Genomic DNA, 18,185 nt, shown 5'->3' with positions numbered 1-18,185 from the left:
GAAAAATCCAACACTTCATACACTAGGGCCATTGAAATTAGCAAAAATATACAAATCCTCCCTGGGTGTGCAAAAGAGACAACAGGCATCTTAGAACAATAGGGGAACTGACAAGTGGTTTAGGTTGAAAGAAGGGGTAATGATTGGATTGGTGGCAGAGGTGCTGGGAATGCCCATTGGACAAGCTAGAGGGATGAATGACACCGAGTGGTAATAATTTCAAGGGCTAAAAGATATGGGAGCAAGATTAGAGAACAAACTATTTTTGAAAGAGAAATAACACAGAATAATGGCACACAGATAAGTACTTCATCAGAACATTTCCTATGCCATTCAGAGCTGAGAAAGTTTAGGATTTGGGCTTATGTTGTAAAGCCCCAATCTTCTGTGCTCATGCTCACTTACTTGGTGTCTCTTCATCTCTCTCTTAAAATCTCTTGTTAATGTAGCTATATGTCTATGCCTTTGCCTGTATCTACATCTACATCACACCTAGTACCTGGTGAATATGTTAATATATAACCAAAACCATGCCAGGCTGTAGGTTAGTGGGTGTGTTGTGAGATAAATGAGAGGATTATTTTACTTCTTTTTCTCCAGATTCTTCAAGAGCATCAGTGGTTTTAACTCCTAGAATTTCAAATACAGAGACCTAAAAGCTAGAATTTGAATGTTCAGATTCTAGTAATAACACAGAAGAAACTCTCTTACACACTAAAGGTTAAGAGTTGAGTTGTAGGATTAAGGGTGTTAGGATACAAAATATGAGTGAAGTCCAAACCTGTAATTCTCTTACTGAATTTAGCAGTTTTGGTAGGCTTTGCCTTCCTGCTTTCATGGGGCTTTGAGGGTCAAATGCTGTGTCAAATAAAAGCAGTACTGATGGAAGAGAAAGCCATAGTTTGACTTCTCTCTTTGAAGGGTTAGTTGATAACAGAATACCCAAATATCAAATACCCAGATCAGAAGCAATACCACCCTCCCACCTCCTTGCCATAGGCAGGTCTTGGAGACAGATATTGAGAGAGCCCTACTTAAGGGCCTACATTTATAATCTGTTGGGCTCCCTGTATTTAAGGAGACTTAATTTGGGGCAGTAAATGGAGATTACTCATTTCTTAACCCATTTGTTTTTCTCTCATATTCTTCAGGAGACTCTGGCTCTGGGCTTCCTAATAAAATCCTTAGATTTTTTAACAATACTTATAAGTATCACCAATGCATGAATCTCCCAAAATAGATATCATGGCATGAAAAGAGGCCAAAATGAGTAGGTGGCAGACAACGAGCTCATTCAAAGGAGCCTAATATTTTGTCCAATTAATCTGACAATTTCCTCATGATACATTTCCTTGTGCTCTGATGAAACTTCAGTGTCTTGGAGAGACAGGAGCAGAGACATCAAGATGGAAAGATTGGGTTCAGAAGAGAATTCTTGAAGGAAAGTCATGGGCTTCTTTGTTTTGTTTTGTTTAGTTTTAAGCTGTGGGACTATTTTATTTATAGAGAGGAATATGCAAACTCTGGTGTATATATACATAGTTTAATATATTTGTAATTATAAAACAATTGGTTAAAAGACTCAAGGTATTAGTCTTTGAATAGTTTATTGTTGAAGCTTAGTAATTTAAATGCTTTCAAGCAGTATGAAATGGTATTACAGATATTTGCCCTGGAGGTAGGCTGGAGCCCTTGTGGAAAACCAGCCACTGAAGAGCTGATAAGGGACAATTGATACTGACTGAGACTAATCTGCAATATTCATGAAGATGGTATAGAGATTTGGTTGATATGGCTATACCAGAAGTGTGGACTTCTTAGTATCTGTTGACCTATTACTCATTTTGCATTAATTAAAAATCATTAATTTATGATGAAAAGTATAATTGCCCAAACCAGTTTTTTTTTTTTTTTTTTTTTTTTACTTTTTTCTGTTTCTTTGGATTTTCTCCCATATTTTTACCTGGATAGTCAGGAAACCTCAAGCTCACCTGCAAAAGAAAAAGAAAGAGAAGGCTATATTTTCAACTTGTTTCTTTTGGTCTTAAGTGGCTATTCTCAAGCCAAGAACACTAATTGCTGACACTTCAAACTGTTCTCAAATGCAGACATTCACAGTTGGAGGCATCATGACAAAACTTGTATCATTTGCCATGAAATACTTGGAGGGTGATTCAAAGCCTCATGAGAGCCATTATAAAAAAATGAGCTTGGATAGAATAACCTATTAGGTATTAAGAAAAAGATGTGTAAGGTGTGTGTGTGTGTGTGTGTGTGTGTGTGTACTTGGGAATTATGCTAATCTATCTACATGAAATGGGTAATAAATACAAATCTTACTAAGGCAGAGTCTTTAAAAATGTAATTGCAAAAACTATTTTTGGCATAGATGTGAAATAGCCCATTGAATAGAGGGGATAATTAGACACAATTGAGATCATTTATTGGTGGCATTACTGTGTAAATGCTTTTAGAATTACCAGTAGAAAATCAAGCAAGGAGTAAAGATAGTCTTAACATTTTGATTGCCTTTGTATATAAAAAATTAAACATTTGAATAATTTTGTTTCTATATTTGATCAGAAGGTAGGGTTAGTTCATTTGATTGGAAAATAGAGATGCTTTCTTCTTATTAAAGTGGCTAAACCAGGCATGGTTGAACTGTTGCTTGCATATCAGAAAGTGCAGTCATTTGGAACAGAACTTGGAGATGTAACAGAATTGGCCATTTAATTTTCAGCTGGAGTCTTGCCCAGAACTTTAATAATTATTGCATTATGACAGTGCTTGAGCAAGTGCATTGAAAATATTCTCATCTATTAATGTATAGCCATGTTAACAATGATTATGGTTATCAGGTGGCAAAGTTAGGTCTCACTTTGCCAGCTATATGAATTAGATTGTCATTTCTTTGGACATGAAGGATATTAAGCACCTCAAAGTTTTAGCCTGAGATTGGATGCTTAAATTTTACTGCCTCATTGAAATTACTTATCCAGAGGAGTTGAACCTTATGCTACAAGGTCAGGGAAATACAATTATGACTCTAGACAAGGCAGTATTTAAATTTGATTTAAAATTTACTATTTTCATTGAATATATAGAAACATGCAGATCGGCATATTTCTAAGGATTATGAATGTTACATGATTCATATGGAGAATGAACAGATTTCTTTAAAACGATGTTCAGTGGCTTGCTAAATTTCATCATCATCATCATCACTGCAAAGGAGACACTATCAGTCTTATGTCTGTGTACTGAGACTCAAGCTTGATTTGCCCTAGAGAAACTCTCACTGTCCAAGGTTCTCTGTAACCTTCTTTTCCATTTTGAACCTCTGCATGGCACCAGCTCTTCATTCAAGATTCAAGAACTCTTTTGATCATTCCCTTTATGTATGACTCTCACTTCATCTGATATAGGCACCTTTGCATGGCATATAAAAAACGATGTTTTCCTCTGATTTTCAAATCTATCTCCTCCACTCTAAACTCATGAGGGCAAAAGACCACATCTTATATTCTCTGTGCCAAGGCCATGGCTATCTCAATAAATGTTATAGTAATGGAAAGTGTAATTAGAGGATAGGCCACATATATAATATAAAAGGTAGAAGTAGAAAGGAATATACAGCAGGGACAAGATTAGTTAGTTGTACAGGCAATAAATAATACAGGAATTTGACAGGAGAAAGGAATCAGAGGAAAATCTCCAGAAAGGGTAGGATGGAGCTGAAAGATAAAGGAGGAGTATGATATATGTAAAAAAGAAGTAAAGTGGCTGAGGGCATTTCAATGAGGAACAAATGAGCTTGTGTAAAGATGTGGACCAATTAACACATAATGACAGATTTTTACAGCGGTGTTAGAAAAATGGGTAGTATTGGTAAACATATTTGTCCTTAATGGGAGAGGAAGTTGGAAGAAAAGATTTTTTTAGATACATACAATTTAAATTGAAGGTGGCATTGTTACTGTAGGTATAGATTTTGGGATCATTTATGTATATATAACTGAAGTCTTACAATTAGGTACATAGCTAATGCAGAGAAGATGGAAAATGTGAGTTCTGTACAGTTCAAATTGCTTATTGATTTCTATAAACATAGAGTTGAACTTGTTTTTGTGAATATTTCCCCTAATAGACCAATTACAGACGAAAGTAGGGTTTAGGATCCTATTCTGATGGCACAGATGTTACCATGTTATACATAAAAATGGGATTAATATTAAATCAATAGAATGGATTATACCCTGAACCTTATTATCATTATAACTGGATTATATCTAGAGCCAAATCATTTAGGTGATTTAGATGGTGAGATTTGGGAAGTTTGAGCTAATAAATTTAGATGAGATTTTTAGATTTTGAGTTGATGCCCTAATTTGGGATGAGACCTTTGGGGACCTTAGAGGGTATGAATGTTTTTCATCATGGGAAGGTTGTGAATCATGGGGACCAGAGGGTGGGTAATGGTAGGTAAAACTTTGGCCTTTATGATCTTTGCTATTTGGTGTCATGCTTGTTGGTTACGTTATTTTACATGGTAAAAAGACTTTCTGAATGTTTTGAGGTTAATAATTAGCTGACCTTAATAAAAGGAAGATAATTCTGGGTTATCTGAGTGGGTCCAATGTAACACCATGAGCCCTTAAAAGCATGAGTGGAAAGTTAAACAGGAAGTCAAAGAGATGTAGCAGAGGGGAGTCAGATAGATTTGAATTGTGAAAAATACTTGATATGCCATGGCTGGCTTTGACAGTGGAGGGGATCCCAAGCCAAGGACTGCAGGTGGGCTCTAGAAGTTGAGAATGAACCCTAGCCAACAACAACCAGCAAGGAAAAAGAACTTCACTCTTCCACCTGTAAGGAAATAGGTTTTGCCAACTATCTGAATAAACTTTGAAGTGAATCCTTTTCTTTTTTTTTAAGATTTTATTTGTTTGTTTATAGCACATACACGCCCATGAGTTGGGGGACAGGGGAAGAGACAGAGAGAGAATCTCAAGCAGACTCTGTTGGGTGCTGAACCTAATGCATGGCTCCATCTCATGACCATGAGATCATGACCTGAGAGGCAATCAAGAGTTAGAATCTTAACCCCCAGAGCCACCCAGGCAGCCATGAAAGTGAATTCTTTATAGAGCCACCAGAGAAGAGCCCTGCAGACTGACACCTTGATTTGGGCCTTGTAAGACCCTAGGTAGAGGAGAGTTCAGTCCAGATTTTCACCTAGAGAATAAGAAAATAAATGGATGTTTTAAGCTACCAAGTTTTGGGGAATAGAAAATGAATACAATTAATGTTGGTGTCCCATCTGATTAGAAATAAGTTAATGTCCTAGACATACACAGTGTTTAGATCTCACTTGGTTACACTGTGTCCTTGTGGAAGAGGAAGATGGGCAGTTGAAGAATTGCAGCAATAAGTTATGAGTACTTCCAGTATTAGGATCTTGGGATACTTTGAGTATTGTTGGCATTTCATGAGAATGATGTTTCATGGTTGATGTCATACCAATTAACCGATACAATTTCCTTAAGGAACAAGAATGCTTGAACTTTCTTACTGGTCCTTTCTCAATTCTGTATGTCCCTTTTCTTTGATATATTTGGGAACCACGTTCCTTGGACCTTCTCAAAGACCTGTCAATTCTTATATTCTTATATTACAATAGATATATTGTAGATATACATGTAGATATATTCAGCCACTCAACACTTTAAGAGTCAATAAGGACTGATTAAGTACTATTATTTGCAGATTTCCCCTTGCTTTTTAATGGACTGGCTTCTGCAGGGACTGGGGAAGCTCTAACATAACCCAACACCTCTCTCAGCTCTAGTCAGCCTTTGTTTCCGAGGCTGTTTGGAGTAGGGTAAATATTAAAATGGAAAAAGTATTTAATCATCAAAGTAGGCTCAATCAAGGAGTCATTAGTATAATACCATTATACTATTAACAGAGATAACAGAATTTACCTCCATCTTTTCTGTTCTCAGGGCCAAAGCATAGGTATGACTCTCCTACCTTGTTATGTTTCTGACACCTCTCTAAATGCTAGTGTCTTAATCTTGTTTAGTTTACATATTTATTGAATTTTATCTAGTTAAATTACATTTGAAGTAACTGTTTTCATTAGCTGTGTCAGTGAAATCATCAAAACCCCAGTTTACTTACTAATTTTATTCTACTCTTTTAGGTCTTACAGAACATTTTCTGTATCTTGAGAGAAAACTATTTCTTTAAAAGGAGAAATAAATAGGCTCATAGGAAAATCCCTTAGGAATGTGAATCTTTTTCAAACTGTAAATTAATATTTTTAAAAAATAAACGTAATAGTTGATGCATGATTCACTTGATAGCAGTGGATGTGAGTGCCCTGAAAAAGTTCTATGTCAGAACTATGGGTTCTGCCATTTTGCATTTTTTTTTTAAGATTTTATTTATTTATTCATGAGAGACACAGAGAGAGAGAGGCAGAGACACAGGCAGAGGGAGAAGCAGACTCCATGCAGGAAGCCTGACGTGGGACTTGATCCCAGGTCTCCAGGATCAGGCCCTGGGCTGAAGGCAGCACTAAACCGCTGAGCCACCCGGGCTGCCCTATTTTGCATTTTTTTTATTGTAACTTGCGTGATAGCCAGATCTGACTATTTTTCTTTCATCTTTTTAAAATTAGGAATTATGTACCCCTGATAAATTGCATTGCAACAAAAATTCTAATTTTGCCTCTGGTTCCATAAAGCAAGAGTTAATGCAACTGAAAATGGTACCCAGCCAAATCTGGGTTAAGAAAGGTTAAAAACAAATAAACAATGTTACTTAGCAGCCAAATTTATTCTAAAGACCCATACTGTAAAAATGGTGACTTTGGGGTCCACAAATGGGGACCAGGGAAATAGAACACCCAGTACCACTTTTATCCTTTTTTTGTGTTTAGTATTGCCTACAAATTAACCTTCGACTTTTGTTTTATTTTGTTTCTAGGGTTTAGAGTACTTAATTCTGTAGAACATAGTGAATGTTTAAGGAGAGGTGTGAAACTTAAATATGTAAAAACTCTCAAGAGTTTCCATGTTGTGTGCTAATATTATAGGCAGTACTAAAGTACTCAATTTAGGCAATACTAAAGTACTCAATTTAAAACATACTACCTAAAAAAAAAAAAAAATAAAATAAATAAATAAATAAAACATACTACCTTATTTTTTTTTTTAATTTGCAAGATTCCACCCAGTTTCCACATTATGTGCTAATATTATATTCTAATAATCATGAAAATTATCTAACGATCCTATGCCTAGGATTATTCTCTGAGATGGTACAGCTCTTATTCTGCACAATCTTAGTGAGTGAACTCTTTGCTACTGTTCTTCATCTAGACAATTGTTGAGATTTGCCATTCAAACATAGGGCCAGGACTTAAACAGCTTCAGCTAGCTGGCCAGCTGTCTGATGAGAAAAAATTTGAAGAGACACCTTGCCTGAAGAAGGAATTGATGAGCACTTGGAATAAAATAACAGGAGGCAAATCATTGACAGTAGGCCTGATCAGAAAGTCTTGGAATTCTACTAGAAAGAATGTAAGGAAATAATATTTCATTTTGGGATTTTGTAATCCCTTAAATTCATATGAACATTCTCCAATACAGATTCTTATTTAACTTTTTTGTGGTCTTCAACCTATATAATTAACAGAACCAAACTCAAAATTAAACCATTTTCAGCCAGAGCCTTTGCTATTGAATGCCCTGAGGGCATTTAGCAGTTCACCTGCATATATCTATATTTATGTACCCCCACTAAGTCAAATGACTTTTTCAAGGATTGTTACATAAATAGACCGTAGGGGATCCTGGGTGGCTCAGTTGGTTAAGCATCTGCTTAGGCTCAGGTCATGATTCAGGAGTGCTGGGATTGAGCCCCATGTCTGGCTCCCTGCTCAGCATACATAGTTTATAAAAGACATGTCTTATGGAGGTCAAAGCGAATAATCACAAATAATCACCTCTTATCACCCCCTCCTTCATCCTTTCACCTCTGCCCTGGATCCCTGCCAGCCCTCTACTCTGAATAGAGTCCAGAGTCTCTCATCTTTTAATGTACATACAAATCACCTGGAGAGCCTATTCAATCATGATTTCTAGACACTACCTCCTAAATATTATAATTCAGTAGGTCTAGGGTGGAGTCTAATAATTTGCATCTCTAACAAGCTTCCAGTTTATGCTGATGCTGCCATTTTGGAGCTACAGTTTTGTAGCACTAGACAACTATACCAACTGGCCTATAACTAAGGGAAAGATGATAATAAGGCTGTTGAATCTGTTGGATCTATGGGGTGGGGAGAGAGGGGAAGGAAGTAAGAGTGCTAATGGAAGTTACTACCTTTAATGAGGTCTCTATAACAAAACTACCTTTTTCCTTTCACAGAAGCAAATCCAGAGAAATTCAACAGTCGTTTTCGAAATAAAATGTTCTATGCAGGGGTAAGTATATATTGTATTTTATAAGTATTATGTATTATTTAATACTAATTCACCATTGATAATAAGGATACTAACTATATTAAAAATAATTACACATCTCATATGTTTACAAGTATGCCTATATATGATTAAGGTTTAATGTCTTGGTTTAAAATTAAGATGTATTTAAGTTGGTAGAAAGGGAGCTGGTGTTCATCACTTCGAACTTTAAAACCTAAGGCTTCATGTTGTACTGAGGGGATGATATTCAAGGAGTGACATGAAAAACATCAAAGCCAATCTAGAGAATGAGACAGGCAGACTTAAAAGATGTATGGAAAGTCTTGGATAAGAATGTGGATTGCATAGGAGTTCATATGCATCCATGTTTGGATGAGAAATTGACAGAGGATGGGCAGTTTCTCATGAAAGGATATATGTGAGTAAAGGAGATCTTTTTTCTTTCTTCTCAGGAATATCCCTGGGGATGCATGACCGTTGACGGGGGGAAGCACCTCTAAATTATTGATTTAAAGAAAGTATAGTTTAAATTTATAACACTGGATAGACAGAATTGAAATAGAAGAGGAGAGGGTGAAGCAAGATGTTCTTAGTGTCAAGTTAAAGATGATATCAACACCCTATGGTCAAGTAGGAGGTCAGGAAAGGTCATCAAAATCAATCTTCAAACTGGCTCTTGGAATTATCTACTTTTTCACTTTTCTATTTGTGTTCTTAAATTTTATTATAAGTTATAGTTTGAAAACAAAGTTTTCATCTTGACAGCTACTGCATTGCATTTTGTTTTGGATTTAACAAGAAAAGAACTTATTTTATATTTTGAATAATTTAGAAGCACTAGGAACTATTTATAACATGGAAGCAAGGACTTGGCATAACCATGTGATTAAATTTGTTTTTTTCCCCTTTATTTCCGTGTGGTATAGGCAGCTTTTTCTGATTTCCTACAGAGAAGTTCTAGAGATCTATCCAAACATGTTAAAGTTGTTGTAAGTATTGAATGTGTTGACTCAGTTCATTTGAATATAAATATGTATGCTGCAAATAATGTACCCCAAATACCAGTTTATATACTTAATCAATGGGCTGCCTTAATTCCAGAGATCATTTAATATAGTTCATTCAGCCAACATTTCTGATAATATAACTCTGTATTGGGAACTGTCTTAGTTGCTGGGATGAACAGTTAGTTTTACTCCTGAAGAAACTCACAGTTCCATTACAGAGAGGGCCTGTAAGTCACTGCATAACATTGTAGTTAGTGTTGTTGATTATGCATTCAATATGGTGGTGGCACAAAAAGGGGAATGGAAACTGATTATGGTGGGTTCAGGGATACTTTCATCAGAGAAGTGATGTTGAGCTGGGTCTTGACATAGAAATAGGTGCTCACCAAATAAATATCTTTATTTCAGGGCTACCTGATGAGACTCCATCTTAGAAAAAGACTCAAATACAGAGAACAGGTGGTTGCCACAGGGGAAGTGGGTGGGGAGATGGGTGAAATAAAAGGACCTAAGAAGTACAAACTTTCAGTTAAAAAATAAATAAGTCATGGACATGAAAAGTACAGCATAGGGAATATAGTCAGTAAGATTACAGAAATGATATTTGGAGACAGACAGATGATTTCACTCAGTGAGCACTGAGTAATGTATAGAATTGTTGAATCGTCATGTTGTACATCTGAAACTAATAACACTGTATGTAAATTATACTTCAATAAGAAAAATTCATAAAATTCATAATCACCAATCAATAAAGCATGTATGAGACATCAGTCTCCTGAGTCAGTTGAAAGAAGAGAGAAAAGCGATTACCACTAGTGTCAAAGGCCATTGGCATCACTTTTAGGTAGTTTAGTTCTCATGCAATAGCAGTGAAAACAAGCATCTCCTAGTAGTAGAGACTCTTTAGAGGGGAGGTACTGCTTTCTTAAAGCTGGAGGCAAGAAAGACAGTGGTCCACTGAACTATGAAGATATTTTATTTTATTTTGATTTTTTAAGATTTTATTTATTCATGAGAGGCAGACAGAGAGAGAGAGAGAGAGAGAGAGAGAGAGGGAGGGAGGGAGATGCAGAGACACAGGCAAAGGGAGAAGCAGGCTCCATGCAGGGAGCCCGACTTGGGACTTGATCCCGGGTCTCCAGGATCAGGCAGGCCCTGGGCTGAAGGCAGCACTAAACTGCTGAGCCACCCAGACTGCTCCTGAAGATCTTTTATTGATAAAATTATGGTTATTAAATTTAAGTAACAGTGACCTCCCTGTTTCTTTAAATTTTAAAGATTTAAATATTAAATTTAAGTAATAGTGACCACCCAGTGAAAAATGAACTTGTCCTGCTTTTCCAGTATTTTTACATTGAGAGGAAGGGCAGCAACACTGCCCAGGGGCAGTGGCCATATTGAATGGCATTTACTGTTCAAGTCAGCTGCAGTGAAATTAAACTCTGTATACTCCCTAACTACTGGACAGTTTGTCTGCACATCTAGCACTCCCCCTGATGACAAGTATCTTGTACGTAGGTGGCTATATAACAGGGATTAAAAGAAGCTTACAAAGAGACCAAAATGGCACCCAGATAACTAGGAAAGATAAGCTGTCAGCCAATACAGGCAAGATTCCAGGTGAATTGGTTTGTGTAATACCATCTTCTTTTTTTGTGAGGAGAAAAAAGATTAGAAACAAAATAGAAATATTTGGGATTCAGTCCTAGGTCCACCTTTATGAGGTATATGACTTTCAGGGAACCAGGTAACCTTCTAAAAGAGTTTACTTGCCTCCTTTAAAACAGGCATAACAGGGATCCCTGGGTGGCCCAGTGGTTTAGCTCCTGCCTTTGGCCCAGGGCACGATCCTGGTAGACCCGGGATCAAATCCCGGGCTCTCGGTGCATGGAGCCTGCTTCTCCCTCTGCCTGCGTCTCTGCCTCTCTCTCTCTGTGTGTGACTCTCATAAATAATTAAAAAAAATAAAAAAAAAACAGGCATAACAGGACATGTCTTTGAACAACAATTACTGACCATTGTGATGTGTCACACAGGGATACAGAATATTTCTATAAGGACATCACTGTATGTTTTCTTGAGTGAGAAATGGAAAGGATAGAAGATTAGCTAGAGCAATTTAATGTACAGGTAACAACAGACTGTCTCATTTTTGCCACAGGGTGAAGTCAGGTGTTTCTGAGGTAGTAGTTAATCTCTCGCATAAATGTAGAGTAGTTTGCATGACTACTACATCAGAAAATCATAGGACAATAACAAAATCCTATGTACAGCATTATTTGTCCTCCTTCCCATGTTTTCTTCTTCTTATGACTTATCAATATGTGAGCTTCTGTATAGGAACATATTTTATGTGTAGACATTTTCCTTTGTGTGTTTGAAATAGGAGAAAAGTTGAAAGCTGCTGTTCTTTTTTTTTTTTTTTCCAGATTTTATTTATTTGAGAGAGAGAAAGAGTGAGAGCATGGGGGGCAAGGAGGGGTGGAGGAAGCAGCAGACTCCCATCTGATCAGGGAGCCTGACTCAGGACTCCATCCCAGAACCCTGAGATCATGACCTGAGCCAAAGGCAGATGCTTAACCAACTGAGCCACCCAGACACCCCGCTGTTATTCTAAAGAGACACAAAATTTAAAGGCAGCAATATGTAAGAAAATTTTGTGAAGCATGAGAGATGGTAAAGTGCCCTCTTTTATAATTTGATAAATTCCCAGAATCACTGACATGTTTCTCAGGAAGAAAAAGTAGAAAATTTAAAAAGATTTCCGTTCTAAATATGATAATTTTATAGTTTTTTTTTTCTGTAAGGCAAACAATACTGCTTTGTATGCTATTAATGTATCACATCCTATTTTTAAAGTTTTAGTTACTTACAACACTCAATTTTGATAATTTAAGGTATCTTCCTTGGTATAGTCCTCTATCAATCATTTCAAGTCCTTAAATTGGGAGACTTCATGTTTTCTTGGTGTCTGAGGATATTGTAAAAATACCTTCAATCAATGTCTAGAATTTGATTCCTTTCTAAATCACCTTTTGAAATATTTTGTTTATTTAGGGCTATAACATTTCCTGGAAACAATTTTTTAGGGCATGCTCATTAAAATTAGGCTGCATTAAGATCAGCTGGGAAAACAATGAGACAATAATGCTAGGAGAAGCACTGTTCTTAGATTGAACACTCTTTTGAAAGAAGTCTTTAAAAATTCACAAGGGGCTTGGGAATGCATTACTGTGCTCTCCAAAGGAGAAGATAATGGGGAATTCTGTGATGAGGGTATGAGGAGAGCAAATACAGAAGTACACCTTTGACATTGAGAAGTCTATAGTTGTGACTAGAATTTTCTTCTTTTGACTTTTGTCACCAGTGGGAAATGAGAAAAGAAAATGAAAGCCTTTTCTTTGATTAGTTGGAGGATGCTCAAGGGAAGTGCTAACCATGAGGGAAGCTCCGTACAGAGATATTGGGGCCAAGCCAGCCTGAGGCCTTTGAGACACCTGGGGTCATTCAAATCCAGAAAAGCAGTTTATCTCAGAAGACCAAAGTCTGTAGGACATTAAATGTGTAAGAGCAAATCCCTAAAGGAGATATCACTGATTTACAATAGTTTTTTTAAAGCTTGCAGTATATATTCCTCTTAAACAGTTTTCAAAATGTTATGTTTAGTGTTTTCAAAATAAAAATTATTTTCAGAAAGCAAATTGAATAAATGGTTATATTCATCCCTATTGTTTGGGTTGGATAACTGTGGTGGAGATCACTACAGCCTGAACTCAAGGCTTCCTTTTAAAAAAAAATATTTTATTTATTTATTCATGAAATAATAAAGAGAGAGGCAGAGACATAGGCAGAGGGAGAAGCAGGCTCCATGCAGGGAGCCCGATGTGGGACTCAATCCTGGGACTCCAGGATCAAGCCCTGAGCTGAAGGCAGACACTCAACTGCTGAGCCACCCAGGTGTCTCATGAAGGCTTCCTTTTTATGCCCTTAAATGTTCATAAATCTTTTAAGGTTGATACAAGTCAAAATATCTAAAAATCCAAGGTTAAGAATGATGGCAGTTCCTTTGTTTATGAGGCCAGAGAAAAATTATTTTGGCAGCTTTGTTTTCCTATTAAAACAAAACCATTCTCTGAACCCTGGGTCTGCTAAAGTTATAATCAGAATACATTTTCAGTCAAAGTAATGACATCCACTTAAGCAGAGTTGAGGGCAAGGGGAAGACCGTGATATATACCACTGTGCCAACCTAGTTATCTTTGATAAAATTTGTAGACTTGTGACTACTTCAGAAACCCTTTTTCTACTCTGATTGTTGCAGTGTGATGGAACAGATCTCACTCCAAAGATTCAGGAACTGAAGTTCCAGTGTATAGTATTTTTAAATATACCCAGGTAAGCTCTGCTCATCCTTTTCCTTTGGTTTGATATGAACTCTGTTTGACATGAGGTTATCAGTTTTCATTATAGGAAATGTTTAGGTACAAACAGTGAAAGTAAGTTATCTTACTGACTCATTAGGGGTGTCCAGGCCTGATCATTTTGTTCTCGGTTTAGTTAGTGTTCTCTGTGGTAGGTGGTTTTTTTTTAATGCGATGTGGTGTGCATGCTATATACTTATCCATCGTTAAGAAACCCAGGCACCCCTATTTACTGGAACATTTTAATATAATTCTCAATTACTGATTCTCTCTCCCTCCCAAGAATAATAGACTTGAATAAATCCCTGTTCTCAGTTTCCTGAAAGCTGTTAAAAGCCATGCAGCCTGATTTTAGCATGGAACTCATTCAAAATTGTTGCTAGATGATTGCTTTGAAAAAATAGGATCAATTAGAGTAGCATTTTCTAGCCAGGATGTCAACTCTCTTTGGTGCTATTATATACCTCTGGAGAAAGGGGTATTTAAGATTAACTAGACTCAAAATAAGCACATTATCTCAGTGGTACAAAATTAGAGTCTAGACTCCCAAGCCAAGATTTTGGAAGGGATGAATCTATGACCCTTTGTTATTTGCAAACCACACAACTCAAGACAAAATCTGCAGATAAGTTCTATTTAGACTGAATTTAATTGAAATGAGAGTTGTATGTAAATCTATGGCTAGGAAAACATAGTTTCTTGATTATTTTTGGCAGTGCTCAGCAGAGTCACCTACAATCTTATTTCAAAAGGTTTTCATCTTCATTATTTCCATAAAAGACCTAGATTCTCAGGAAACATTATTTTCTCAGGAAACATTATCTTCTTTATTTTTTTTCCCTCTTTTTTTCTTCTTGCTGCCCTCCTCTCTATTCTGCTTCCTCTACGTTTCCAATTTCCTTTATTTCTCTTTCTTTTTTTCATCTCTTATCTTTTCCTCATACCTTTCTCACTCTTCCTCAGCTACCTTTCTCTGCTTACCTTCCTGGTGGTTATTTATTATCTTAGTTATGCACATAATGACCAATGTGTACCTACCTCCATTTCCTGGCCCTTTTCTGCTGGCATGCACTGTCTTCCTCCGAGACCAAATTCCGGAACTGCCCATGGATAACTCGTGACATATCATAGAAAAAAACATAATGGATCACTGAGTGAGAAATGTTAATAAACAGTGAATTAGGGATATAGTTGGGCACTATGAGGTACTTTTGTTATAAAATTGTGACCCATTTTCAAAGATGAATATTTGGAAATGATGAGTCCATTTTCTTTTCTATTGGAAGGTATGCACCAAGAACAGGAAACTGTTCTTAAGTGAGATACATGTTGGATCTTACTGTAAGGTAATGCCTAGTGACAATCATGAGAGAGATGGAATAAATTTAATTCTGTGTTTAATCTTATCTTCCAGATATTGTGCTGGCACAATGCCCTGGGGGAACCCAGGAGATCACCATGATTTTGAACCTCAGCGTCATGATGATGGTTATATTGAAGTCATTGGGTTCACTATGGCCTCTTTGGTGAGCAATGCAATATTTTATTGAAATGAAATATACATAAGTTACAGAGTTTATTGATTTCATAGATTTTGGGGTTTTAGCCTTTAATTTTCTCTCCTACTTTACCAATTTATGAACTTTATGCAATATAGGATTGTTTGAGGAAAACAAGAAAAAAAGATAATTCTTTATGTTACGAGAGAAATTGATGCACAATTGTTTGAATTTCAAAAATAAATATTATTTGTTCATTTTCCTGATTAATTTTCTACCAGAATGAAATGCAAACATTTTTATTGAAATTAAAAAGCGTTATACCACAGACATATCTCAGCATTAATGCAGAAACCTTGCCATTTGATATCTTTTTGTTTCATTGAGGACCTACCTTTGTTTAGGTAGAAAGGAAGGTGGTCATTTGCATTCAGCTTTATCTTGCCTGGTTAAGAATAAGGTAGATAGCTCCATTATCACCAAATACAGGAATAAAGAAAGACATCATTATTGTAACAATAATGAATATTCATTTGCTACAGCGCTGAGATCATCTTCACATTTTAATTTTGTTTGCTTGCATTAAATTGTGAATTATAGTGTAAGGGCAATTTCAAACAGGTTTTAGCACATATTTCAACTTATTATTGAATGATGAGGAGACAAATTAAAAATTATGCTTATCATCTTATCTAGTATAAATCAAGCCACAGGGATGCCTGGGTGCCTCAGTGGTTGAGCACCTGCCCTTGGCCCAGGGTGTGATCCTGGAGTCCCGGGATTGAGTCCCACATCGGGCTCCCTGCATGGAGCCTGCTTCTCCCTCTGCCTATGTCTCTGCCTCTCTCTCTGAGTGTCTCTCATGAATAAGTAAATAAAATCTTTAAAAAAAAAATAAATCAAGCCACACTATCGGTTTATAAAATGAATTAAAAAATTAAAAGCTTCTCCTTGCAGCCCATGGTTAGCACTTGGTTTGTGCTATACCTTATGCTTGAAGGTAAAAAGGTTCTATTTCTTGCTCCGAGCAAGCCAAAGCAGCTTTCTTTAGCACTCATCTTGTGGATTCCTACTGACTTTTCCTCAATCACCTCAGGTTACTGAGATCTGATAGAAGAGCCTGTTGTGATTGTAGCAAGGTTGTCCATCACCTGAGATGGTGATGCTCCTCATGAAATCCACCCTCTCTGGGATGAAGTGATTGTTACATGTGATAGATTTGTCTGGGAGTGATCTAATTTTCAGGGTTGTAGCTCAGGTACAGCTCTTTCTCTCCAAAGGTCTTTATGGTAATTAAGGCAAAGACTCAGTGGAGAGCAAATATAGGAATAAATTCAAGAAAGATATCTGCAAGGAAGAATTCTTGAAAGCAACCCCAAAAGCCTCAAATCTAGCCACATGTGTTTCATTCATTCATTTATTCATGGGTTTGGTGAACATTTATTGAATGTTCCAGAGCTTCCTACTCCTGACTGTGTGGCAGCAGGTTGTTAAGGGATGTGGGAGAGAAGATGATCCTTCACCGAGGCTTGGGAGGGCAAAAAAATATTAGTTACTTCTGCATCACTCTCAGGATCAAAATCGAAATGTAAGCCTGCAAGATTGAATTTCTAACTCTCCGGCCTTTCCCCTGCCTTCTTCACTTTCTAACTCAAGTAGCCTCTCAAGTCAAACTCAGCTTTGAACATCTCTTGCTGCTTTTGTACCACAGGGCCATTGCATATGCTTTTTTCCTCTCTAAAATGTTCTTCAAGTCTCCATCTTCTATAACTTCTCAGCTCTATTTATGTCAGGTCTTTCTTGGGTTATTTTTGTTTACAGTTGCATAGTATCTGGACCGGAAGGAGATAGCTGAAACTGGGTAAGTAGAGGAGAGTTTGTGGAAGGATTCTACAAATATTGAACTAATTGTGAGCAGCAGCAATGGATGGTGGTGTATTCCTGAGCTCAAGGTGCAAAGATAAGGAAGCAGTCAGCTGCACAAGGAGAATTATTTGGGAAGGACCACGTGATAGGAGTAATGTTTGCCAAGTGGAAGCAGTCAGTCAGTGGCAACCTGGCAGGGAGGGAGCCAGAGCCCTAGATATAGTGACTTTACTCTTCTTGGCCCTATAGATCTTTTTCTGGTGCTTCCCTCTGGAGAAGTCTAACCAGAAGCCAGGGAACATGCAGTTACTGCTATAGTCAAAGGGGGTCAGGTTCACAAGGCAAGACGGAGAGCAGGAAAGGGTGGAGTGCCAGCCAAGCATGGCAGGTGGTGGATATGCATCAGTCCAGTGTGCCTTCCACACGAGACAGATTGATAACCTATATTGGCATAAGCAAATGTGGCAGAGCAAATTAATTTTGCCAGGAGAAGAGGAGCGGGATTTGGCATTCTGTAGAAAGAGAAATTTACGTACACTTGGAATTGTGAGAAATCCTAGTCCTCTGTGGGAACTATAACCCATTTTAAGGGGGTGAAAAGTGAGGGTGGTCGATGATGCTAGAGAGGTAGGCAAAGGCCAGATCATGGACTGATTATAGGATTTATACAGCAGTTTTGACTTTATTCCAAGGTCACTGGTGAATTAGTAAAGTGTGTTTTTAAATAAGTATTTATTTTGAAAAGAGCCCAATATAAAAATAGACAAAATAATATATTGAACCCTCATGTGCCACCACCTAGCTTCTATAATATTCAAGACATGGGCAATCTTCTGTCTCCACCTATGACCGCCTCCCTCATACTAATGTGAAGCATATCTCAGGCATTATATC

The 18,185-nt window shown here is 37.1% G+C and overlaps 1 protein-coding gene across 1 annotated transcript in view; it reads left to right on the top strand.

The window, feature by feature from the left end:
- The window catches only part of DGKI (diacylglycerol kinase iota), a 429,239-nt gene that overhangs the window by 245,589 nt on the left and 165,465 nt on the right, over positions 1-18,185 (top strand). The window contains 4 exon segments of the mRNA XM_077850064.1: positions 8,440-8,495; positions 9,422-9,484; positions 13,827-13,900; positions 15,341-15,452. Coding sequence (XP_077706190.1) covers positions 8,440-8,495; positions 9,422-9,484; positions 13,827-13,900; positions 15,341-15,452 — 305 coding nt within the window.

Source organism: Canis aureus, chromosome 15, assembly GCF_053574225.1.
Source record: "Canis aureus isolate CA01 chromosome 15, VMU_Caureus_v.1.0, whole genome shotgun sequence".
NCBI classification, from domain to species: Eukaryota; Metazoa; Chordata; class Mammalia; order Carnivora; family Canidae; genus Canis; species Canis aureus.
This window is presented reverse-complemented; position numbering and strand designations above follow the sequence as displayed.